A 26,585-nucleotide genomic window follows, 5' to 3' on the forward strand; every position below is an offset into this window, starting at 1 on the left:
CTTCCTGGCCTCCTTGGGGTGGCGCAAGGTCTGCCTCCTCCCTGGACTCTGTGCTGCCACAGCCTGAGGGCTCTTTCCTACAGTGCAAATCCAAGCAGGTCCTGCCGCTGCTGAGTCTCCTTTGGCTCTTACGTTTGCCAGAACATGCCAGAATAAACTTGGCTTTGCACATACTGTTGCCTGTCTGGAATAGCCCTCTCCACACTTTGTCCACTTGGTGAACTTCTATTCATCCTTCAAAACCCAGTTCCGACACACCTCCTTTCAGAAGGTATTTCAGACTGCCTTCTGTAGGAATCTACCTACAAGTAGGCCCCACTGTCTTCTATGTTGTGTGAGTCCTTTCATTGTAACTCAGTACACACAACCATCACTGTCACTATCTTGCAGCCTCTTGGTGGACTTTGGACCCTCTTTTACCCTAACATATAGCCAAGGGTCTTGCTTGTGTCAGCACTGGTTGACCCAAACTGAATTTGTTACTAGTCAAAGATGCTATGGGATGTAGGCGTTACCATGCCAGGGCCATGCTGTGCAGCCTTGGGCCCACCCCATCCCTCTCTGGTGTAGGTGTTGCCATGCCAGGGCCATGCTATGTGGCCTTGGGCCCACTCCTTCCCTCTCTGGGCTTCCCTCTTCTGCATCTCTACAGTGAGGAAGCTGCCAGGGTCTCTTGGCTGTGCGAGTTTCAGGAACTGCCCCAGGCCAAGCTGCCTGCTCCAGGGTAAACAAAAGGTTTGGGTGTCACAGCCACCCTGCAGAACCCCTGCTCCGGGTCGGCCAGGTCTGTGAGAACCAGCACCTGGGCCCTGAGGTGACTGGCATCCAGGAGAGACAGGGAATGTTTGCAGAACTCGAAGTTTCTCTATTTCCCCAAGAGGAATGAGAAACCTCATTAAGCCAGGATGGGAGCACCGGGCCACGCCCTGCCAATGCCACGCCGGGCGGCCGCTGGGCTCTGTGAGTGGCAGTCTCTTCCATTTCAGATATCAGAAGTCATCTGCCTCCCGCACTCGCCTGACCACTTTATTAGCACACGAGATGCATTTAAGCCTCAGACTCACGCAAGCAGAAATAAGCTCACATTCACCTCCTAATTAAACTGAGAGAAGCCAGCCAGATCCAAGGACACCCGGCCCACTCAATTAATTAACATTTATTACAATCAGAAAACAATCTGATTCAATTAAAATGTTTCCACAAAAGTAGTTTAATGACTTTCTCCAAAATAAAGTACGTTTGATGGAAGCATTTATTATTCCAAGGCACAGCATTGTGAGCCCAAGGAGTGCCGGCCCTGGTGTGGGTGGTGGGCTCTACAGAGGGCCAGGGTTCCAGCTGAGCCCCTCGACAAGGTGGGTGCTTCCCTCTACAGAGCCAGAGAGGCCCTGGACAGTGGCTTCCACCCTCACCCCTGCTGCCAGCTCCCACCCCCACTCGTGCCTGGCAAGCCCCCAAGAACAGATCAAGGTCGCGGGGATGCAGGTGGGCTTGGACTCCGCGGCCTGGACTCAGCTCTGCCTCTGATGTGCTGTGTCACCTTGGACAGGTGGAGGTGATCAGAGAGAGCGCTGTCAGCAAGGCCTTCTGCAACTCAGCCAGGAGGTGTTTGGAGAGCTGGGAAACTGCCATTCAAAGGCTGCAAGCCATTCTGGCTCTCAGGAGCCTGAGATTTGAATTTGCAAAAATCCCTTGACGAGGCCTCAGTTGTAAAAACAGAAGGTGAACCCCCACGCGGAGCTCGCCTCCTTGATCCAAGGATTTGAGTGCTTTGTGCCGCCCAGCAGTGGGCTGGACACGTGGGCTGGACGCATTTGCCAGACTGTGTCCTTTCATTTTGACAGTGACCCTGAGGCAAGGAAGCCCGCTGCGACCGAGGCTCAGAGAGTGCCAGAGGACCCGCGGGCAGCCAGAGGGCGACAGAGGGGCCCTGTCGAGCTCAGAGTGACTGGGGGACCCTGGGGAGGAGGAGACCTCTGAGCGCTGGTCTGGGTGGTCTCTCCATTTGAAAAGCTCCCTGGTGACTCTGGTCCTTCGACCTGGGAAGACCTGGGAAGTCTCTACGCCCCGCCTGGTGTCCTGGGGTCAGGCCATGCCTGACGCCCCAGGACAGGCTGAACAAAGCCCCTCCCCGTCCAATGAATTCAGTGGCACCAACCTTGACTGAACCGCAGACACCATCACCAGTGTTGAGCATCAGCTTTCAGTAAAGCTCCAACTTCATGGGCAGAAAAATGGGACGCCAGCCATATGATCTTAATTTAGAAAGAAAAGGCAGAGCAAACAGCACCGGCAGGACACGTGGCAAAGGTTAGCAGTCTCATTTCTAGATGGTGGCCTGGTGCACCAATTTCACCTTCCAAATTTTTGGCCCTAAACAGACGTGACTTTTATAGTCAGAGAAAGCTGTTCAGAGAGGGTCTTCCATGCCTGCTGCCTTCTCACCTGCCTGTTGATGTCTGATGACGTTTCTAATGATTTGCCTCGGCTCTTTGTAACTCAGGATTTTATCCCTGAGTCTCTTATGGTTGTGGAAGTAGTTCTCCTGGTTGTTTATTTTTCCATTAGGTTTCTACTGTTTTCAATGGACAAAAGTGTGGCATCATCAACCAGATCTATCGATCTTCCCGCTCAGATGTCCCCCTGCTCTTGAGCTTAGAAAGTCCTTTCTCAACAAGAGATAAAGCAGGTATTGATGCAGCGTTCTTTCTGGTTCTTAGGGTGCTTTTCTTCTTTTCTCTCCTTTGTGGTATGCAACTCTTCAATCTGTTTGGATTTATATTGGTTGGCAGTATGCGGATTAATATTTTCCAAATAGCTAACCAATTTTGCCAGCACAACTTATTGGGCAAAACCTCCTTTCCTTCCCTTATGGTGATGTCTTACTTATCCTACATTGCATCTGTATAGATACTAGTTTCATACTGGATACTATTCTTAGGATACCTGTTCTATTACATTGACCTGTTGTCACACTGTTTTATTGATCATAGCTTTTTCATATGCTCAACTATACTTTCAATTTCTACAACTTCTGGGTTTCTTTCATCTCTTTATTCTTCCAAGTGACTCTGAGAACTATTTTGTTTCTCACTCTGGGAAAAAAAAACAATTAAGATTTTAACTTTACATTTCATTAAAATAATTGAGAAGACAACCGATAGTTCATCTCTCTATCTTTGCATCTGCTTTTGTAGTTCTCAGGAGAGTTTTGTAGTTTCTCACATTTCATTGTCTTTTTTTCTTTGTGGAGACGGGGTCTTGCTATGTTGCCCAGGTTGGTCTCAAACTCTTGGTCTCAAGCGCCTCCCACCTCAGCCTCCCAAAGTTCTGAGATGACAGGCAGGAGCCTCATTTTGTTGTTTAGCCATCCCTGCGAGTATGTAACTGAATGCCCAGAGAAGAAAAAATAATCATGATATGATTTATATACATGTATGTTCTATAATAGTGTTATTTTTAGTAAGAGAAGTTGACTGTGAAGGACTACGTCCACAATGTATTAAGAGAGAAAAGCTAGCCGGGCTCGGTGGCTCAGCCTGTAATCCCGCGCCTTTGGGAGGCTGAGGTGAGTGGATTGCCTGAGCCCGCGGGTTCGAGACCTGCCTGGGCAGCGAGACCTCATCTCTACAATAAATCAAAAAATCAGCCGGGCGTGGTAGCGCATGCCTGTAATTCCAGCTACTTGGAAGGCTGAGGCGGAAGGATCGCCGGAGCCCAGCAGGCGAGGTTGTGGTGGCCAGGAGCGGCCACTGCACTCCAGTCTGGGCGACAGAGTGAGACTCCAACTCAAAAAAAAAAAAAAAGAGAGAAAAGCTACGTGCAGAGGCCTGTGCATAGCAAGACCCTGTTTTTGTGAGCGTGGGGAGCCCTGCGGGCCATGTGTGTGTCTCTGTATTCTCATGAGCAGAGCTGGGGCCGAGGGCTTACACCCATGGTCACTGTGACAGGGTAGGAGCAGGGGAGGAGGTGAGTGGAGAGCAGATTCTTAACCAAAAACAGTAAAGGAAAAAAAGGTTACCCGTTGCTTCTGTGGTGGCCGGTGGCCACTCGGCAGCCTTTCTGGTTCCAGAAGTCACACTGGGAGGCCCCTCCAGCACGTACCTGCTGGGAGGGTGGGGCTGGGGTGACCTGATTGGTAAATGTAGCCTCTCCCTGTAGCCTGTGGAGGTGGTCTGCTCTGGGGCCTCTTGAGCGGAACCTCCCGGAGATGGCCAGTGCCAGTGCCTGGAGCCAGACACCAGCTGCAGGAGCTCAGTGAGGGACAGGAGAGGGAGCCTGCCTCCAGGTGACCCCGAGCCTGACTGCTTGGCCTGGCCGGGCCCTCCAGATGGTCCCGTCTTCCCAACCACCCCCTTTGCCCATGCCAAGGAGCCTCCCTTCGCTGCCCTGTCTGTCCCAGGTGGGTGCAAGACCACAGGACCCAGGCATGAAACCAGGCCAGCAAAACCTTGTAAGGTGCTGCGGAGGAGAGCTGGCTTCCAGGAAAGCCAGGCCTGGGTCTAGTCTTAGCCCAGCCACTTCTCGGCTGTGCAGCCTTGGGCCAGTTGCTTACGCACTCTGAGTTTCAACTTCATTTCCCATAGAACGGGTGTTAGAGGGCTGTAGTGAGAAGCGAATGAGGTGACGGTGGGAGCCTGGCCCGGGCAGCATGCGAAAGCAGTGGGTGGCTCTCCTCCCTTCTTGCTAGTCTGGGTCACACACAGAGGACAGCAGGCGGGACAGCGAAGACCAAGGCTTCCCCCGGGAGTTCATGGGAAGGAAGGGGCCCGTGCACACAGGCACACACGGGCACACAGATGCATACATGCAAGCAGGCACACACACGCACTCACATACAGAAACACACACACAGAGGCACACACATACACCTACAGACATCACACACGCACATGCACCCCAGGCCAGGATCTGAATCTAGGGAGACAGCGGTGGCTTCAGTTGCGTGAGGAAATGTTTCCAGCCAGAGTCACCCCAGAGGCTGCATCTCAGTCATGGGCGCCCCCTGGGCTGGCCCTGCAGAGACCCTGTACCTGGGGAGAAGCTCTCAGCTCTCCATGCTTTCAATGGCCCATCACATTCTCACCCAAGGTACATTTTGTCCCCTAGGAGTTCCCTTATGCCTCAGTCAGACGACTCCTGAGGAGTCTGAGCCCTGGAAAGCCTGCCCCCTAGACACCTAGGGTTCCAAAGAGGAGGGCCCCTCCTCAGGCTGGGACCCGCCCCAGGTCGGCAAAGCAGGGTGAGCCCGTCTGAGGTGGGTTGGCAAGACAGCGGGTGAGAGGAGTGTGCAGGTGCGGAGGGTGGGGCCGGCAGGGACCCTGCTCCGACTGTTCCGTCAAGCCGGCCTCCTTTCCTACAAAAGCTGCTCTTCCCTGCTTCAACCAGCTGCAACCCAACTGGCAACACACCCCCCCTTTCCCAACCTCCCATGATAGTCTCAGGCATGCCCTGCTTCTAACAACTCAGCCGAAAGTATGTGCAAGATGGTCCCCTTACAGATCTGTCCCAGCCGCTGCAGGGGACAGCCGGTAGGGCCCATTCTGCAGATGAGGCAAGAGTGGTTCAGAGGCTAGGCAATGTGCTCAACATCCGCCCAGCCCCGTGTCTGGCTTCTGGAGGCCAGGAGTGGCTGAGGCCCGGGTGGAGGCAAAGATGGGTGCTCGAGGTCAGCCTGCCCGGCCTATGTTAGGGGCTGCAGCAATGTGGGGGCATAACTAGTCTCCCTGAGGCCCCCAGGGCCTTCCAGAAGTGGTTTCTTCACCTGTAGCGGAGGCCTCTGGCTTCCAGGGAGGACGACTTCTTCCTCACACGGTGGCCTCTGCATGCAGCAGCGGTGGGCGCTCTTCCCTCGCCCGCTTCCAGCTGGCGCGCCCTGCTCTCTGCCCGTGGAGCTCGGGCTGGGCTCCTGCTGGCTTTGCCCACCAGTGCACACCAGCACATGGTGCTGGATGAGTGAAAGACGGAGGCAGAAATGTCTCCCACTTCGGAGTCCCGGCCACGCCCAGGAATCTCCGCCCTGTTCTCCTGCAAGCGCCCTCACCACACACAGAAGACAAAAATGGGGTGGAAGAAAGAGCACTGGACCAGAAGTCACAGGCCCAGGTTCACACTGTGGTCATGAAGAGGAGAGCAAAGCTGGGCCTCAGTTTTCTCATCTGAAGGGTAGGCAAGATGTTGCCTACCTACGGCGTAGTCATGAGGCCGTCGTGTGATGGGATGGTGGCTCTGTGAGCATGTCCCCAGCTCTCAGTGAACTGTGGCTTGGGGCTCTCTGGAGCATGCCTAGGCTGGGAGCCAGAGGCAGGAGAGGAGGCTGAGTGGGGAGGCTGAGCTCAGATTCCCAGCTCTGAGTGGGGAGGCCTTCAGGGCCTGAGGCCCCCAGGGAGCTCTGCCTCGAGTAGCAGGTGCCCTCTGCCGGGCGGGCCTGGGAAGGCCCAGGTAGGTGAAGAGTCAAGATGAAGACAGGCAGGGTGGCCCTGTGGAGCCAAGGGTGGGAGTGGGCTCTGGCAGAGAGTGGAGAGGGAGGGAACGTGCTATGGGCTTCAGGTGGCTGGCGGGAACAGCCCTTGGTCTCTCTACCCTTCCTGCAGTGAGCGCCTTCTGAGGCCCACCTACTACGTGGCGTTCTGGCTGCTTCTGTGCGCCTTCCTGGGCCAGGGAGCGGTGCTAGGCCACGTGCACGTGCACAGAGGAAACCGGACTGTGTCCCGGCAGACTGTTTCCTCTTGGAGGTTTGCAAATTTGAGAGAATTGGATGTTGGCAACGACTCCCTCCTGCCCCCCACCTGCCCCCACCCAGTGTGAAATCCAATTTGAAGTTTCAGCTGTAATTGCCTTGAGCCGTTCTTAACAACAACTTGTGATCTGCCAACTGCGGTTCTAGGCTTCTGCGGCACTAATGAAGCTCCTTCCCTCACGGCTGCAGGCTGGCCCAGAAGGAAGTGAATTGCGGCCCCCCACTCGACTCCTCCAGGCAGGAGGGCAACCAAGACCCTGAGGCCTGAGTTCAGAGAAGGCACTCTGCAGGGATGTGGCTGCCCAAGTCCCACCCAGATGTCAGCGGTCCATTGCTGCTGGACAGCCGAATCAGAGAAGGGTGGTCTCACTGAGGACCTGCTCATGGAATCCCAGGAGGGACCCTACACGAGTGAGGCGTTGGAGGAGGCGAATAGGAAGGCTTCTCCAGTTACACCAAGGGACAAAGGGATCCCACTGGAGGACAGAGACTCTTTTTTTCCAGCCTGTTCCACCTCACCTGGCACCTGACTGGGGCCGCTCTGAACTGGCCCCATTGTCCTGGGGCCAGTTGCCTGCATCCTTCCAGGGCCCCAGATGGCCGCTCATGCCAGCAGGGTTTCAGACAGCGCCCCACCCCTGTGCACTCAGGCTCTGTGACCTCCCAGCCCCAGCGGCCTCCTTCCCCCTTGGGTCCTTCCCCGGGAGGCCAGTGTGTCACGCTGGCAGCAGAAGGGCTGTTCCGAGGCATCCCTGCAGTAGGAGGGCCAGGACGCTGCCACGGGGCGCCCAGCCCGGGGATGGCCAGACGGGCTGCTCACCTTCCTCCTGGGCCCACGCCATCATGTACTTGCTCCTCAGTCACAGGAAACTCGAGGTTGACAGCCGCTCTTCTAGAAAATGCCTTAAAAACAATGCCTGCGAGTTCTAGAGCGCTTGCTGGTGGACAGAGTCCCCTGTCAGGGTCTAGTGCTTTAGATTCTGGTTTCAATTTAGAATCTCCGCTTGCCCTTCCCGCCGTCCCTTCCAACCACAGGGCAGCTGCGGCCACACTGCCTGCGGAAGTGTCCATACGCTAGCTTGTCGGCCTTTGTGAGGACCCTGTGCCTTACAGAACAGGCCACAGGCATGTGAATTCCGCAGAGGACGCCGAGGCCGGCCTTGCTCCCATCGCCTGCATATCTCATCTTTTCTGAGGGGTAGCCAGCGCCAGCCTCCAAAGCAGGCAGCACAAGCCCAGGCAGTCAACAGGAGACTGGCCACCAGGGGGCAACCACATACAGCAAACTGCAGCCTTCCAGGGCCAGAGAAAACAGTCCCTGTCAGCAGGGGACAAGGATCCAGGGCGCAGAGGGCACAGGGGCTGGAAGGTGTCATTTCCTGCCTTAGGGACAGGGTACTTGCCCTGGGGGCAAGACATAGCCATGTCTGCAATAACCCTCCCCCTCCCCCAGCAAGTTAGGGTGGAAGAGTCACTGAAAGGACACTCGTTTGACTAGTTTTAGTGTATATTAAAATGAATTTATTTACACAATAACATGATGCCACAGAGTATACAGCAAAGTACCACAGCAAACCAAAGGGGGAGCCACTGGTGGCAGCAGGGACCTTTCGATGATAGGTTTATACATCTTTAAAATATGTAGGTAGAGAGGTGAAGCTCCAGAAAGAGCAGGAAAAACGAGATTTTCAAATATAGAGTGTGGGTAAGGCCATGTTGAATTAAAGAGAGATTGGAATGAGGACTGTCATGATTCAAACCACCAAGTAGGACGACATCTTGTTTCTGCCTTGACCTCACACCAAAACACCCTGCCTGTCATCAAGAGAAAATCCCAACCCAGTGTGTTCACGCCACACGTAACACTCTTTAACACTGGTAAGGGAAGGGACAACCAAGTCGTATCTGGAGCAAGTTTCTGAAGCACGTGGTTTAACCTTTCAAAAATGCTACCCTGAAACCATAGGGCTGGTTCAACATTCAAGTTATCACGAGTGCAGACACACACATACTATCCACACACGAACAGGCAAAGTGGATTTTCTGTACTACAATAATATTCATAGCAAAATATATGACTCTGTACTTCTGCTAGGTTAAAAAATTCCCGACCTCTTTTGATTCCCTGAAACTTTCTTGATTTAAAAGAAAACATGGGGGTGGACGAGATGGATAAAGATGAGAAACTGGAATAAACACGGAGCGGGAAGTGGAGTGGGATGCTCGGAAAGCGGCCCCTGCGGCCTGCCCGGGCGGGGGAAGCTTCTAGCAGTGGGCGATGCTACTCTAATTTTCAACAGCTGCAGGGAGGGGTGTTTAACAGCTGGATAGCACCTTGAACGTTCTGGGCACTTGTAGATATTAAATGATGGTGATGGATGGTAAACACCTTTGTAAGAATGTTTATAAAAACGATTATGATTTGTTAAGAAATCTCCCAAGAGCTCTTGAGTTCTTTCAACAAACCTATGAAAACTACCATATCTCTTTAATTAAAAACAAAATCCTTTGCCCTCAATATCTTATGGATGCGATGTCCCCAGGCTGGAGTTCAGCCACAGCCACAGCCACAGCCACAGCCACATCAAGGGGAGGTGGAAGAATTCTTTCTCCATAAATACCGGGGAACTTTATATCTGCTCAGGGCTTTCATCATCATCACCATCATCTTCTTCTTGTTTTTCTTCTAACATACAAAATAGACTTCGTTAAAAAAAAAAAGGTGCTTTTTTGAGGATGGTCTTATCAGCCGAATACCCTGACATGGAATGTATGTGAACTCCCTTCCCACGACGTCTGTCACGACTCACCCTTGTCTGAGAAGTGTCGGGATGAAAGGCTCAATTTCTTTGGTATCACTTCTCCCAGGATCCTGCACTGCAGCTCTTCTGGCTTCCCTGTGGCATTGCTCTTGGCCCGTGGCACCCCCACTTTCGGTGTTGCTGCGGGCGCTCACAGCTGGATGTCAGAGCAGACTTCAGCAAGAGCAGCACTTGGCTTGTCTCGGCACAACACTTCGGGCCTTGGAGAATACTGGCTTCAATGAGGTAAAACTAATAACCTGGTTTCGTGGGCAGCCATCCTGCTCACTCATTAGGCTGGACCAGAAATTTCAATCCTCATCAACCAGCGAGGGGAATGGAAAACACGCCAAGAGTCAGCCCAGGGAGTCAAGTTCCTCCAGCCCCCTCCATTACGTTCACGCTTTATTTACACATTTAGAGTCCTTTGAAATGTAGTACGGTATCCTAAATCCATCCCAATTTCTGGGAATAGCCTGTATTTTTTCAGATCACTGCTGATACAATCTAGGGAAAAATCCCAACTGCAGTTGCCAGCAAAACCAAATGTCAGGTCACTTCCCGGCAATAAAGTATTAAGAACTCAAGTTCAGGAAGCTGGGTGCAATCTTTCTATGCCCTCTGCTTAACAGGCCCCCAAAGACCTGTCGTGGGACTTTCATAATCCAGGAACGTTCAAATACAATTTTAGGTGTTTTACTCCCAGAAATGTCATTTATATTTCTAGAGGTTTAGATCTCTTCGCTTAGAGGTTTCCCTGTTCAAAAACTTACTCTGAATTTGGAAGCAAAACTGGCCCCTGCTTACTCTGACAATGGGAGGCTATTCCAGTTGTTGAAATCCTAGCACACGTTTGACTCTGCGCCCCTCAGCATCAGCCGTTTGGGGGGGGCGGGTGCTCCCCTCCTGTTCAGCTGCTGAGGGCAAATCTCGAAACTCACTGGCATCTTCCTGGCTCCTCCTTCTAGCTCAGCCTAGGGGCTGGTGGGCCTCATTAACGATTCTGACGTTCCATGGGTCACAGCTGTTCCTTTCCTCTTGCTGTTGTTCTTCCTTAGGAATTTGCTTCTGGGCATCACATCAGTGTACAGTACCAAGAGGACTCTCCTCAGCCGGCTGGGAGGCATCTGGAAGCCTGGTCCTCTGTGGCACATCCAGGGAGTCTCTTCCTTCTGAGGCCAGGTCCCCACTCTACAAGGCACTCTGCTATACATTCAGTCTTGCTCCTGGCCATTCCAGCTGCGGTCGTGTGTCTCTGGCACCCGTAAGTGTCACAGAGATTGTCCATGCTCGTGGGGCTCAAGGAGAAGTCCCAGTAAGAGCTTCATTGTTCCAACTCTTAAAATACATGGTGAAATCTGTAATGTAGACTTCGATAGAAAATAAAATGGTTTCCAATCAGTATTGAAGGCAATAACTTGCTGTTACTTGAGAAAACTTAAAGTGCTATACTAGTCACAATCCAAAACTCGTGTATGTCTCCAAAGTGTGTGTGTCTCTGTGTCTCCAGAGGACAGAGTTTCTTTCCAGTTGATGAATAAACTCAAGGCTCCTGCCACAGTGGAAACGAAAGCATAATCTATGCGGTAATGTTAGACAGACGGAATTTCATGGTTTTGAAAGGATATGGGGGGCCATCTGATCTAGAGCTCCTTGCCTAGAAATACGGCTCTTCCTCCGTGCTGCTCTAACGGGGAGCGCCCCCTCCCTCCCGCCTCACACTCCTCGGACGCCACTCAGAGAAGGGTTGATCCAGCCACTCTTCTCTGGGAAGCCCGGCCTTGCTCTGCCTAGTTGGCGTCCCTCCTGGGCCCTTACGGTTCTGAGCACAAAACAGTGCTAAACACACCTAATGCGCGGAGGTGCTCGGTCTGCCCGTGCTAGAAGGTAATGGCAATGGAGGTGTCCGTGCTTATTATGCTACAGGGTCAAAAACTGGACCCAAGTCACAACAGAAAAAGAGATGCCTGGAGACACAACAAACAGGGACCAGGGAACAGTCTGCATTAAATACGCAACCTCATTAAATAGTCAACCTTCAAATTTACACGGGCAAGGCACCACAAGCATGGCATTGAGAAGGTGCATCTCAATACGCAAACCACTGGGGGTCAGGGGAGGTGCTGGCTGGCGTGTCAGTGGTCTGTGTGCTGCCTCCTCAGTGCATACCGGGTAGGAGTCATGTGCACAGGGGCCACGCCAAGAAGAGCCAAACACCAGCCTACTAGGAAGGCACAGCCACACTGCAGGAACCTGAGCGAGGGCCATTCCTGGGGCAAAGCCCTGCACTCTGGCTAGGGGGGCAAGACTCTTTGTGGCCAAGCAGCCCTCCTTCCTGGAGGCCTCTGCTGCTGGCCGGGGGACAAGGACATCCTCTATCCAGAGCCTCAGACATTCCATTCTCTTAGAAAATAATAATAAGAGCACAATAAAATACATTCTTCTTTCCTGATCCTCTTTGATACAGGTGAATCACATGAAAGGCTGGTAAAAATGTCAAACATTTAGAAATTTCCAAGGCCACTAACGTGCTACCTAAGTAACACTGCACAATCAGTCTTGGCTTTAAGGAAACTCTGCACTGGCACATGAGGGGTCTCAGGGCTCCCTTGCCGTCAGGTGCAGAGATGACATGCCTGTCAACCCTGCCAGGGCTGCTCCCCCAAGGCCTGGCCTCTACTACCAGGATGCGTGTGCACACACACAACGGGCACACAACTCATACTGTTCGAGTGACTCTTGGGATTTCAAGGTTGAAGTAAACAGATACTCACAGTTTTGAATAAAACAAGCACACGTGCATACACATGCACGCACACACACCCCAAAAGAAGGAACACTCATCTCTCAGCGCAAATATGTGCCAAGGGAGGGAGAGGAGGGTTTCTGTAGGTCTCGCTTCTGGTGAAGTTGCAACATAAACACTGTAATATACAGCTAAAAACATACAAACATTGCACATATATCCATAGGAGAAGGGCACAGGCTCCACACATGGTGACTAGCTCGCAGTCACCCTCAGCAACGAGAATTCCCATGAGCTGTCCCCCAGAGCCATCTCGAGAGCCATCAGGAGCAAGGAGCCACGCATACCGGGAGGCTGGCTCTCCGCAGAGGCTGACATTCTGAGGTGGTCAGCAGTCTCGTCAGTGGCCTTCTTCCCCTCCCCTGCCTCCTGCTCATCCCCACTGCCTGCCTCCCTGTGCCCCTGAGGAGGTCTCGGCGCTGCCCGGACAGCTGTTTCACTCAGGGTGAATGTTTACAGCATTGGGTAGACTAGTTAACACTGGCAACCGACAGAGGGAGCTGGCCATGACTGCCCAGGGGAAAGCTGGGATGTGGGCCCCGCTGGCCCTGGCTGCCCATGCTGACAGTTCTGACAGTCATCAACGGGTACTTTAAACTCTGTTCCCTGATGGCCTCTAGAGAATTGCACATGCAAGAAAATCATCTCCTCTTGTCCTGCCGGCTATTTATAATCTCTGAAACGCACTTTCTCCTGCTGAAGCGCTGGTGACACCACCGTGGGTCAGCTCTGTAATGGGCCACAAGTGGCTGATAAATCCAAACCTCACTGGCAAGTGGGAAGAGAAGAGAGGTGAAGGAGACTCGGGTAGCAGCAGCAGAGGGGTTAGGGTTGTCCTCCATGCCGTGCACACACTTAGAGATAGATAACAGAGACCAGCCCATGACCCAGGGGTGGGAGCTGTCCTTTCATTCCTACTATTTGCTGGAACAAAGGGTACAGTCCTGGTAACCAAAACCGTGCTGATGCTAAGGATGGCAGTTCTGCCTGGTCAGAGTCAGTTATTGATACCTGAAAGGAAGAGTCTTGTGAGAGCTTACTGGGTCATGGTGGAGATTGGCTAAGTCTGCCTATTGCTAGGAGAATAAATACTTGGTGCTGAAAAGACAGGTGATATTCAGAATTATGGAGGAACTGGACACAGCTCACTGGCTCACTGAGTTCAGTCCCTTCAAGGATGTGCACTTTCACTTTTTATCTGCATCTTTGGGGCTGTTAGGATGAAAGATATTTCAAAGGAAGGCAACTGCATGTTTGTGCAGCCGAATTTCTATAAAGATAGACTCAGCTTCTCATGTGAGCTGGTGCTGTGGAGAGCCCCTCTGAATGAACTCACTTGTTCGTGGCCAGGGACGGAAGGTCTGTCTCTCTTCTTACCTTGAATTCTAGGAAGGGGAAGTATGTGGGTGACATGAAGAAGGTGGACGCTTAGGAGAAGCAGCAGCCAGGACACACTAACGGTGTTGCAGGATCTTCACAATACAACCAAGGGAATCTGTGGTGGCAAAAGCCAAATACTGAGCACAGAGCCAGTCCTCGAGGCTGATGCCGCCCTCCCTGTCCAGGGACTTCTCGGCAAACTTGATCATCAGCAGTGTGCGCTTGATGTCCAGCCAGTTCTGGAGAAGGAGGTTCCTCTGCACCAGGCTGGGGGAGGCAGTGAAAGTCTGGAGGAGATCTTCACGGGGGCCCCAGAGCAGACACTGGAGGATGCCTTTGGCGTCTGAGATGAGGATCCGCTCAGAAGGGTTGGGGTTCAGGAGGCAGCTGGCCAGCTGCTGCAGGCCCCGGGAGTAGGGGGAGCGGAGCGGAATGCGGGGCAGGTCTGCGCGTGTGTACTCCCTCTCCTTCAGCTCTGGGTTCTCATCAAAGGGGTTGGGCAGGTGCAGCATCTCATAGATGAGGATGCCAGTCTGGAACTCATCACACTTTTTATACTGGGTGGCTGTTATGATCTCTGGGGCAAGGCGGGACTGGTCCCGGAGGATCTCGGGGTCTACCAGGTGGCTCTTCTGCTTGGCTTGAGAGAAGTTGCTCACTATGAGCCTTGTGGGACAAGATGAGGTGGGGCTGGGCTCCAGAGGCCCGAGGCCTCGGGCAGTTCCTCCAGGCTGGTAGTGGACAAGCAGCAGGTTTTCCAGGCGAAGGTCACAGTGCGTGACATGGTAGGGCTTGAGGTGCTCCAGGCCAGAGCACAGCTGTAGGAGCAGCAGGCACACCTGCCTCTCATATAGGTCGGGGGTTTTCCCATGCTGGGCCAGAGAATCTCGCACAAAATCAGCCACAGTGAGGCAGGGGACCTCCCTGGTGATGACCACAACATGGCTTCTCTGTTTCTTCTTGCTCAGGACCCCTTGTCTTTCTTTCTGGGATGACTCCATTTCAGAGCAGGGCTCTGGGCTTTTCCCGTCAGTTTCTCCTTTTGCTTCTTCTTCATTCTCTTCCATTTCATCTTCTTCTTTTTCAGAAGCATCAGGATCCTCCCAGGGAAGCAGGCGGCTTGGAACTTCGGCAAGGAAATGACCACAGTCCTGCTGGATGTTAAAATGGACAGCCAGGCTCTGCCGGACAGCCAAGCTGTGATAGTACTGCTGAGACTCTTTAGCCTTGCTCTTGCAGATCTGAAAGGAGAAAGCAAACATGACACTCACACTTTCGTAACCAGGCTTATGGCGCACCAAGGAGGATGCGTGGAAGGTGACTGGTTAGCAACAACAACCATAGGGTGAAGTCTTTAGAGAGGTCTGGCAGCCACGCACAAAAGAAGTAATAGTGGTAGTGACTATTTCTCATGGCCGTCTACACGCCAGGCTGTGCTGAGCACTTTATGTATGCCATCTCTAGTCCTTTTAACTAGTCCTTCACAGTAGGCTGAGGATCTAAGAATTAAAAAATGAAAAAGAACCCAGGGATATCAGTTCACAAACCTGTCTAATGCCAACATGCTCTTTCCACTACACCCTGTACTGCAACTAGAAGAGACAACAAAAAAATAATTTTCCACCTACTTTCCATAGAGGTTACAGCCCAGCCTTACACAGCAGGCCAATGGGCTCTGATGCAGGCCAGAATACCTTATTTCATCACCCATCACCTTTAGTGTCAACTTCTTATTGGTCAGGACAGTGACATACATTGACCAGGTAAACTGTAGGTTTTCCTAACTTTTTAATGACTGTCACTGTGATGGTCACAATTCTGCACTCTCAGTTCATCAGCAGAGTAGGGGATAAAAGGTTGAGAGAATCCTTGGTTTCTCTTAACAGACCTCATTTACTGCCTAATATTCGGGCAATAAGGTCTTTCACAAAGAACTTTCTAAAGTGGTTATGGATCAAGAAAGAGTTTTTTGACCAAAAACATTAGCCAAGGGGTCTACATAGGGTAACAACTATTTCTAGTCTTAAAGGGTTATAAAAGCAAAAAGGAAGTAAGATCATCCCAAATGGGGTATGCTCACGCTCTAGAGAGGCTGACAATGGAAGACTCTGTCTCTGCCACTAGTTCACAGATCACAACATCCTGGTCTGTGATCACAACACCCATGGCTGCCAACTGAGGAACACATTCTCTGCTTTCCCTCCTCAACAGGAGCATACTGCCCTGCTTTGCAGGTATCAAAGCTCCCAGCAACAAGCGCTCTCTGTAGTGTTTACACTACCTGCTTATTACAGTAATATGGAAAAGAAATAAATTGTAAAAAAGCATTTTCTAGTCATTTCTATTTAAAAAGAAAAATGTAGACTTTCTTAGGAGGATGCAGATGGCTCCCCTGTTCTGAGAAGCAGCATGTTCTAATTTACATTCAAATAGATTACAAAAAAAAAAAAAAAAGACCAACAGCAAGGGAGTGTCAGGGGGAGAAAAGCCCCCCCCCCTCTGTTTACATTAAAGTTAAAGAGACATGATATCAGTGATCAGTGTCATGGACTCTATCTCTGTCTATCTGTCTGTCTGTCTATCTATCTATCTATCATCTCCAAACACAAATTCCTTCAAGAATCAGTTTGAGGGCGCACTGTTTCTTTTCTAAGCAAACTTCTGTTCTTGAAACAGATGTCCCCAGTTCAAGTTCAAGCGTCTATCTTTCAGAAAATATTACCTTTGGAAAGCTCTGTATATGCAGTAATATATAACCCTATATGCTCATCAATCACAACATGTATTCTTTCTATACTGTACTGTTGGCAGTATTTCATATTTATGTGTCACCAGGTATTTAAAAATCCTACACTAGTCATCATTTAGTTGTACAGGAGTTGGCTCTAGCACATGGCAACACTGTCCTCACTGCCAGTTTTGATAATTTGCTCAATATCACATTGCCCACTGGAATGAAAGTTCAAGGGTTCCAACTCCTCAGTCTTTAAAAAGTCTGTCAAACACCACCAATATTAATGAGACTGGATAGCTCATTAATGATAGCTCAGAAATGAGATTGGATAGCTAAACTGTAGATGTCACGCTGTAGAAAGGACACCCACCAAGGACTTAGGATGTTTGGTATTTAGCCTTGCCACTAGCTGTGTAACCTTGGACATTTCATTAATTTCTCTGGGTCTCAGACTCCAGGAAACGATATAAAGAATACTGAAACCTACTTCACAGGGCAGTTGTGATGCTTAAATGGGATCAAGTATGTAGAGTACATCTGTAAACTCCAAAAGTTGTACAAATGTAATATTAATAATTATTAAAACAGTTAACAACTTGCAGATGTTAAAAGTGATGCAACTTTATGGAACCCTGATGTTTTTTCAAACAAAGAGCAAGGCAGAAAAATATTCTTTGAGTCACAACAGCCCCCTGCCATAGCAGTGGGGCTCTCTGATCATGGCGTGATAGAGGACAGTAAAGAGGGCCTGCTAGCATTCAATACCTCCAAGCCAGGGTCAGCCCTGACAAACAAGTCAAGACCAGCAGTATGCTCTGATCTAAGATAGGACAAGCTAAGGTGAGGAGAAAGAACTGTTTGGCCAAGTACGTAGTGTTTCCTACACCAAGCCACCTTGTAGGTTAACATCAGAAGCAGAGAAGATATTTTAATTGTGACAACCAGTCTAATTGTGACATTCTAATTGTATCTACACACACAGACACAGACACACACATTTTTATGAGTTCCTCCAGAGCTTTGTGAATAGATAAGACCATGGTTACTACAACAAGAATTTATGTTTAGCTTCACAGATCGACTTGAGATAAAGGATCAAAGTGATTTACGAAGAAGAAATGATAAATCGTTCCGCCATGTTGGATGCTCTGAAGGAAAATGGTCTGCAGAGATAGCCAACCTGAGTGGGCAGCACTGCCTTATCTCTTCATTTTACGATACACAGACAGGCTGAAGAATAATGGGTCACTCTAGTTTTAAAGGCAAAGGCAAAAAGGAGAAGACTAGAGTATAAAAGAGGAGAAAAAGAGAGATTCTAATTGGTTTATAGCCATGATAAGAGTTACAACCCAAACACAGACCTCTGGAGATTTCCATAATAGTATTTCACATGATAGGTATCACATAAATCTTTATTATGAAGTTGGTATGATGTTAATTTAATAGGAGTGTTATATTATTCTATGTACCACATAGTAACCATTTTTCAAATATTAATAACTTGACTCCTTTAGTTTTTTTAAAAACTCAAAATGAGCTGACTTCAGATGATAAATTTCTATCTAAAAGTTATTTCAGAAAACAAGCTACTCTTTTCACATCAAATGAATGGGGTTCTTCCAGTTTTTTTCTTTTCTCCTTCTCGCCTTTCCCAATATTTTCTCTACCAAGGATCAAAGTAACTTTTCCTTGGCTCTCATTTTCATTTCTCTTTTTTGAAGGGAATTAAATTCCTTCTTTACAAAGGGTAGCTGGCAGAAACCCGAAGAATCTCAAGAAAGATTCCCCTCCCCAAGAGGAATGATTATTACAGGACTCCTAGGCTCTCCCATATTTTAAAACAGAAATAAAACCCAAGCTGGAATGGTCCCATGTCTTCATGTAAGATTCCCTTTTCTAATGAGAGAAAAATCACCTCCTACTGTTTTGGCTTTGTTTGGGAAAACCTACTTAAAAAGCTGCCAGTTTTGGCAGATTCTGTGCAGTCTACATTTTTTGAAAGGAAGGAAAATGCTCCGTGAGCCTGAGCTCTGGGACACTAGAGGGAGCCGCAGCATCGACATCCGGGGGCCATTTCCTGGTGAACTGCAGCAGGAGAACAAAACCAGGTTGAATCTTCTAGTCAAATACACCACAGAGCCTCTTTCTGGGAAAGTTTTTGGTTGGTTCCACAAAGGTGGCAATGCCAAATTCATGTAAAGGGAACTCTTCATGTGAAGAGCACGAGCAAGATGAGAAGCCCACCCTGGGCGCTGGGACCCTCACCTACCTGACAACTCCCAGACCCGCCTGCCCGAGCTATTTCTCCAAGGAGTCAGAGGGGCATCAAGAGCAGCAGCCAGCTGGCTGGTGGGGACATCCCCACCCACGTGAATAATGTACTGTTGCAAAAACAGAGGCTTGAGGGGAAATCAGGTGCTTGTCTGGGTTAATAAGGATCAGTGAGGGCAGAGAAGGGAATCCGTTGATCACTGATTCAAGCAAGTATCTGACGGCTCCTCTGCACTCCCATCAGTAAGGCACAGCAATCTGACCAGAGTCCCAAACACAGGGAGTGGGGACCCATTAGCCACTGACAAATCATCTGTCAGAAAATGGAAAAACAAAATCCAAAACCCATGCCTTCTGGGATCAGTGCCAACATATGTACCCTCTTCTGAGACCACCTCAGACCCAGGTCAAAGCACACACTATGCACATGGCCCAGTCTCAGCAGGCAAGCAGAGCTTGACAACGGCTTCTTGCGCACAGCCAGAAAGTTTCATTCCAAACATTCATTTCAGTTCAGGGCCTCATTTTCTGTGTTGCTCATGGCAACTGCTCTGCATACCTTTGAGATAAATTTGCCATCATGAAGTAGTTATATCTGTGATAACCTCAACCTAGACAGATAACTTCTATGGAGCAGACTGGGGACTTTGACAGCAAAGTTCCATTAAAGGAGCTGGAAGGAGATGGCGCCCTGTACCCTCCACTCCTGACCCTTTCAGAAGGCCTACAAAGCCCGGGTCCTGTGAAGAGAACATATACTGGGATGCCCTTCCAATGGCCGAGATTCAGTTTACGGAAACAAAGCAGGAGGGGAGGGGAGAAAGGTGGACATCTGGCAACACTGGCATGCATGCCCATGGAGTTTGTTAACTGTCGGGTGGCATGGTGTTACCCATGCTTCTTCACTTGACCCTTCTTCCCAGAGGGTCCTTGAAGTGCTGGTGTGTGGAGGGTCTGCCCTCCGCCCCACGTTTTTGTTGACACACTCCCTTTAGCTCGCTCCTGCTCCAGTCATCTTGTATATCCTCTGCCTTCCACGTTTGCACTTGCCCACACTTGTCCCTGAGCTTTAGACATGTTATACAACAGCCTACCTGACTTCTCCCCACATATGTCCCATCTCACAGACTCCGTTAACTCAACGTAATCAAACCTGAACTCTTCCGCCACCATCGTGCGGCTTCCCCAGTATTCCCTCTTGGAGAATGACTCTGTTATGTTTCAACATCTGTGCGAGAAACTAAGGTCACTCTGGGTTTCTCCAGCATGTTCACTCTCTATGTCTAACTAATAACCAACTCCTATTGATTCTGTTCCTAAATAACTCCCAAGCGATCCTCTTTTCTACATTTCTAGTGCAATCACCATCACATGCCTGGACTTACCAAGAAGCTCTCCACCTGGTTTCCCTGCCTCTCACGTGATCCCCTCAAATATACCTTCCACATGGCAGCAGAGCCATCTTTCAAAAAACATCTGCTATCTCTTGCCTATTTGCACTTTCCAGTGCTTCTCATCACCCTGATAGAATAAAGTCCTGGCCTTGCTTCCCTTCCGAGACCCACTTCTGTTCCACCCCTCTTACTGTGTTGAACTCACATCACCCACTCCTTCCTCCAAGTGTTCTCTGTTTGGGGCCCTGCTTCATCCCTCAAATGCAGGAGGGACTCCTACTTACTCTTTCAAAGCCCTCCTCAGGTGTTACTTCTGTTAGAAAAAGCAGTAAATGCCCTAAGCCCCCTTTCTGTGTTACCTCTATAGTTTGTACATGTCTCTATCATTGCAGTTATCACATTTTTAGAGCAGATTCTTGTATCTTGAGGTCCAGCACAGAGCTAGGCATGCACAGCACACGTGTGTAACACATTCAGAGAAAGGCTACATCTGATCCAGTGTGGCCATTGGGTTTATGTACTCAGACAGGTAGAATATATGAACAGCTTTTAGAAACAGGTGGAAGCTGGCAAGTTGATGGGGAGGCAGTGACAGACAAGGTAAATAATAAATGCTTGTGAATGACTAGACTATGCGAGTGAGTAAAATCTGATCACTGAGGGGTGCCTGCCGAGTCCAGGCTGCCCTGGAGGCTCACTGATGATGCTCTTCACAAAACCAGACCAAACAACAGGATACTTCATTGTTCTATGCCATTTTCTCTCCTTTTCTCTCAAAGAAAGCAATAATTACAAAATACAGGGCCCCTCAAAAATATTCTACATTAGCTTTTATTTTTTCCATGACGGGCCCAGTGTGCCTTCAGTCTACTTCCAATTTATCAGCAGGGAATCTCATCTCCTTCTCATACTTTGCATTTTACAGTGTCTCACTGAACCTTAAGTGAGATGGGTATCGTAGGCAATGAAGTGCAGAGGGACAAAAAGGAGAAACACTGAAGATCACACACAGTATGCCATCTGTGCTAGTCTGTCACGCCATACAAAAGCACAACTGCAAATGAAGGGAATGGAGATTGAAAGCCTGCAACTTCTAAACTGATATCCAGTATTTGGTATAACCTCATTCTGATAATGCAGGCTGATCACTGATTGACCTCAATTCTTTGATCTGCCTGGGAGGAGTATTGCTTTACTTGCAGCACCAGAGCTAAGACTCTCACACACTCACTGCTGTTACAACTATATTCAAAATAGATTAAGCGTTTACTATATAAAATGCTGTTTGGGCCCAAAGTACTCAGGGCTCCATGTTGTAGGAATCTGCTGTGAGATCTGGCAGGCAGGCCAGGTAATTTACAGCTTGAATTGCTGCAGAAGTGTTCACATGCCCAAGAAAACCATTTTGGAGCCCAGAAGAGAAATTCAAGAAGGCAACTGTGTAAGATTTTACCATTTTATTTGTGACTTGTACTCATCAAATCTTTTCATTCTCCCACTCAGCATGTGGTTCGAAAGAAAATCACTTGTGTTCTGCAGCCAATAATTTAGGCTGAGAGAATGATGCCCAGGATATTCATTCTACAGAAACTGAGGCAGAGCAGTCCAATAACCAGCTCAGGACCCAGATTAAGAATTCAATTAATTTGAATTCCAACTTGTGATCCCAACTATCTCCTCTCACCCTGTTGATTAAAGGCACGGTTCCCTTCTCCCATTAGATGATTCTTTTTGATTCCAGGTCTACATGAGCACCCAAACCTCTCCTTTCTAAACCAACTCCTAAGAGTTGAGACTCAGGCATTTCTGCATGCAATGAGTACTGAAATGAAGTGTATACTCACCTGGGATGGCTGTATGTGCCAACCGGCTGCTGATCAATCACTTTCTGTACAGTTACAAAGTTAGAAATATTTATGTTGAATTGTGAAGGTGGAAGTGGCTTCCCCTTTAGTCTTTTCCTTACCATGAAGTCAATTATTAATTGCCTGTGTATATCTGAACTCTTATAAATTCCTACCCATCACAGTTATTCCGGTAATGCTTTTTCATTTAGTGTCTTGCTTTCTTAGCATTCACCCAAATGAGATGAACAGAGACTCTGGAGTCAAAAATGTAATAAAAGATGCTGGTCTCCACAGTTCACTTCTCCTTTATTACAAGCCTTTAAGATTCTGGCACAGCTGGAAGAAAGGAAGCAGCCCCACTGCTATAATAGGGGAGTTTTGTGTGCTCTATCCTTGAGAACAAAGACCTGGGCTACTGTCAAAAGAGAAGATACCTACTACTCCAATTTTGGAACTGTTGAAAAAATAACTCAAGACATTTAAACTTTTTGCTTATGTGAAATTTTTAGCATCCTCTTTAAAGTAACTTTGTCCAAATTTCCTATGTGGTCTCACATGGTAGCTTTTGTTATAAAATGATCATATGTGAGTAATGAAAAAAAATCCCAGTGAGTCTCAGCCATAATTTTACCAACAGTCTACCCTTATTTTAGGCAAAGGTCTGTCATTCGTTCATTCAGGGACAACACTGTGGCACAACATGTCCAGTTTCCTCACTCAGGTGTGATATAATAGGGAAGGTTCTCTCTAGGAGTCAGGAGGTGGCCCACCAAGAAGCTGGTGTCCTTATGCAAAAGTGATTGTTCCTCTCTGGCCTCAGTTTCCCCTTGTGCAGAATGGTGAAGGCCCTTCTAAAATCGGCTTTATCCTACTGTGAGGTTTATGTGTTTGGTCAGTGGCTACCCAGAGTCTCTGAGAGGGAAAAAGCAAGGTAGATTTTGTTTAGAAAGCAGGAAGTTAAGTTAAGGGCTGGAGGCCAGCCAATTTGCAGCCCACAGAGACAGGCGGTCCAATCTGCTGGGTGGTGGCTTGCCAAATGGTGATGAGAGGATAATCGAAGACATGGATGAGGCAGAAACGGGAGTTGAAAGTTAAATACTGTTTGTGAATCAATCTGGCCTTTCCTCCACCAAAACACTCAGAAGTAGGCCGTGTCCACTGCCTCCACAGCTTCCTGGTCCATTCTCCTTCAACTAACTGCGTCAGCATCCACCTCGCTGTTACTGAGGGTGTATTTTCTTGAGGCTTACCAGAGACTGAACTCTTTCCTTCTTCTGAGGTCTCATTCTGCTTGAGCCCTCTGCAACCTTGGACCCTCTGGCCTATAGGGACCTGCCCTTCACTACAGCTTCTCCGATTGCTCCTGCTTTGAGTTGTTAGAGGTATGGGTCTCTTCCCATTTGGCAGATTCCGTCGTGACGATTTCATACATCCCCACGGTTTGAACTAAAGCAAGTCTATGAGAGGACTAGGCTTGACCTCTCTTCTGAGTACCAAATCCATATTTTTATCTGGCTACAGGGCTTCTCTTGGCTTGGCTGCCTCATGGAGAGTTCATCTTTCTGGCTTTTCTGATTCATACTTTAATAATGGCATCACCATCCCCTTAGGGTCTTTCTGCCTGAAATTTTAGCAGCACTGCCCTCATCCCACACTCACCAGCCATGGTCTACCGCCTTCCTCAGCTCTCTAACCACCTGCCCCTTATTTTCCCCTGCACTATTTCAGCGTCTCATTATTAACCTAGACTGTTGCAATAGCATAATGACTGGCTTCCCTGCCTCCAGGCCTTCTGGCCTCTTCCATCACAGTTTTCTTCCAAAATCATTGATCTTATGTTATTTCTCTGTTTAAAAGTTCTTAGTGGTTTCCCACAAAACACAAAACAAAGTCCAACCTCTTTTTTTTTTTTTTTTTGCGTTGGAGTCTCACTCTGTCGCCCAGACTGGAGTGCAGTGGCCGCTCCTGGCCACCGCAACCTCGCCTGCTGGGCTCCGGCGATCCTTCCGCCTCAGCCTTCCGAGTAGCCGGAATTACAGGCATGCACTACCATGCCCGGCTGATTTTTTGATTTATTGTAGAGATGAGGTCTCGCTGCCCGGGCGGGTCTCGAACCCGCGGGCTCAGGCAATCCACTCACCTCAGCCTCCCGAAGGTGCGGGATTACAGGCTGAGCCACCGAGCCCGGCTTAAGTCCAACCTCTTAAGCTCATCATTCAAACCTCCAAATTTGGTCCTTACTCTCCACAGCCTAATTTCCCACTACTCTCTCCATCCACTGCAGTTGCCACAAAGAATAGTGTAAAATGGATACAAGAGGCCCTTTCTTGCTGGCCCTGAGATAGGTCCCAGTGACGTCTTCATTCATCTTTACATCTCTGCACATCATTCCGAACTTCTCTTATAAGCTGCTTTGTTCAAGAGTTATTTGTGACTTTGTCCTTCCCACTGAAATATAAAGTCCTCGAGGGCAAGGACTTTGCTTTACTCATGTATTTCTGTAAATGACCAGAGGTTTATACAATAAACATTTTTGGAAAGGTCAAGAAGTTTCATTGAACACCCACTATGTTCATGATATTGCATTAGACGCCAGGGATGTAAGGATTACTAAGCCATGGCTCCTGCCATGGAGGAGGTCAAGTATAACAGTGGGAAGGGGAGGCACATTCCTGTAATTGTTTAATGGTAGTACTGTTTAATTGTGCAACTGTAGCATTAGAATGCAACCACAGAGAAATTCAGGAGGTAGAGTGCGCAACATGTTCTCAGAAGATCAAAGAAAACTCATAGAGTTGGATTCTTTTAAGAACCACACGCGTTTACAATGGCACCCCACTTCTCAGAATCGAAACCTCAGTCTTCGTCTACTTGGGCTGCCATAACAAAACACCATAGAAATGGCTTACGCAGAATAAAGTTACTTTCTCATAGTAGTGGAGGCTGCAAAGCCCAAGATCAAGGTTCTGGTTGATTTGGTTTCTGGTGAGGGCTTTCTTCCTCGCCAGAACACACGGGAGCTTTTTAGGTACATGAGAAGAGAATGGAGGAATAAATAAGTGCCATTTATTAAAGGCTTAACTTTGTGCCAAATGCTGCTGAGTACTACATATATCTCTATATACATAGTAACTCCTATGACTTTTTTTTTTTTTTTTTTAACAATGGCTTTAAGAAGAATGAAGCAATTTTTCCACGTCACAGATAAAGACACTGGACTTAGAAAAGGCAAGTAACTGGGCCAATGTAGCACAGTTAATACATAGCTAGAGCACAAATTGAAACCCAGGCCTGACTTAAAAGCCCATACTATTTTTTCTTTTCAAGCTGTGGGGTACATATGAGGATTTGCTACATAAGTAAATTGCCTGCAGATGAGGCTTGGGCTTCTAGTGAGCCCTCTCTCCCCCAATAGTGGATATGGTACCCCACGGATAGTTGTGTGCCCCTTTTCTTTCCTCCTTCCCTCCATGAGCAGTGCCCGGCATCAGTTGTGCCCACCATTGTGCTTGCACGCCCAACCGTTTATGAGTAAGAACATGTGGAATTCAGTTTTTTGTTTCTGTAAGAGTTCACTTAAAATGATGGTCTCCAGACCTGGATCTGGATGGTGCATCCAGATTACAGCAAAGGATATAATTTTGTTTCTTCTTTATGTCTGCATAGTATTCCATCATGTTTATGTACCACATTTTCTTTCCAGTCCACTTTCGATGAGCATCTGGGCTGGTTCCATGTTTTTGCTATTGTGAACAGTGCTGCAATGAACATACATGTGCAGGTGTCTTTTTGGAAGAGCAATTTATGTTCCTCTGTGTATATTTCCAGAAGGGGATAGCTGGATCATATGGTAGCTTACTTTTTAGTTCTTTGAGAAAATGCTTTCCCACCCTGCTTTCCACAAAGCCTGAACTAGCTTACTATCCCACCAAAGGTGCAGAGGTGTTCACTTTTCTCCACAACTTCACCAACACATGTTGTTTTCTGAATTTTTAATGATAGCCATCCTGACCAGTGTAAGGTGTATCTCACCGTAGTTCTGATTTGCATTTATCTGATGATTAGTGAAGTTGAGCATTTTTTCATGTTTGCTGGCTGCTTGTATGCCTTCCTTTGAGAAGTGTCTGTTCATGTTCTTTACCCACTTGTTAATGTGTCATTTTTTCCCCCTGTCAATTCATTTCAGTTCCTTGTATATCCTGGATGTTAGGCCTTTGTAGGATGCACAGCTTGCAAGCATTTTTTCCATTCTGTGGGTTGCCCCTTTATTCTCTTGATTCCTTTTGCTGTGCAAATACTTTTTAGCTTGACACAGTCCTATATGTCCATTTTACCTTTTGCTGCATTTGGTTTTGAAGAGTTGGCCACAAATCCATTACCTATGCCAATGTCCAGGAGGATGTTCCCTAAGTTTTCTTCTACTATTCTTATAGTTTGAGGTTTCACATTTGAGTCATGGATGCATTTTCAGTTAATTTTGTACATGTGATAGGTAGGGGTCCAATTTCATTCTTCTGCATGTGGTTAGCCAGTTTCCCCAGCACCATTTGCTGAATATGGTTTCCTTTCCTCAATGTTTGTCTTTGTCAGTTTTGTTGAAGATGAGTTAGTTG

General features: G+C 48.5%; 1 protein-coding gene across 1 annotated transcript in view; it reads right to left on the reverse strand.

Moving 5' to 3' along the window:
* Nucleotides 1-13,487: 13,487 nt before the first annotated feature.
* Nucleotides 13,488-26,585, reverse strand: part of PEAK1 (pseudopodium enriched atypical kinase 1) — a 280,456-nt gene continuing 267,358 nt past the window's right edge. Inside the window, exon 9 of the mRNA XM_021711072.1 lies at nucleotides 13,488-14,967. Within this exon, the coding sequence (XP_021566747.1) occupies nucleotides 13,801-14,967 (1,167 nt within the window). The 3' untranslated portion in view covers nucleotides 13,488-13,800. The remainder of the gene's footprint in view (nucleotides 14,968-26,585) is intronic.

Source organism: Carlito syrichta, unplaced genomic scaffold (genome assembly GCF_000164805.1).
Source record: "Carlito syrichta isolate Samal-C Ts95f unplaced genomic scaffold, Tarsius_syrichta-2.0.1 Scaffold81549, whole genome shotgun sequence".
Classification (NCBI taxonomy): domain Eukaryota; kingdom Metazoa; phylum Chordata; class Mammalia; order Primates; family Tarsiidae; genus Carlito; species Carlito syrichta.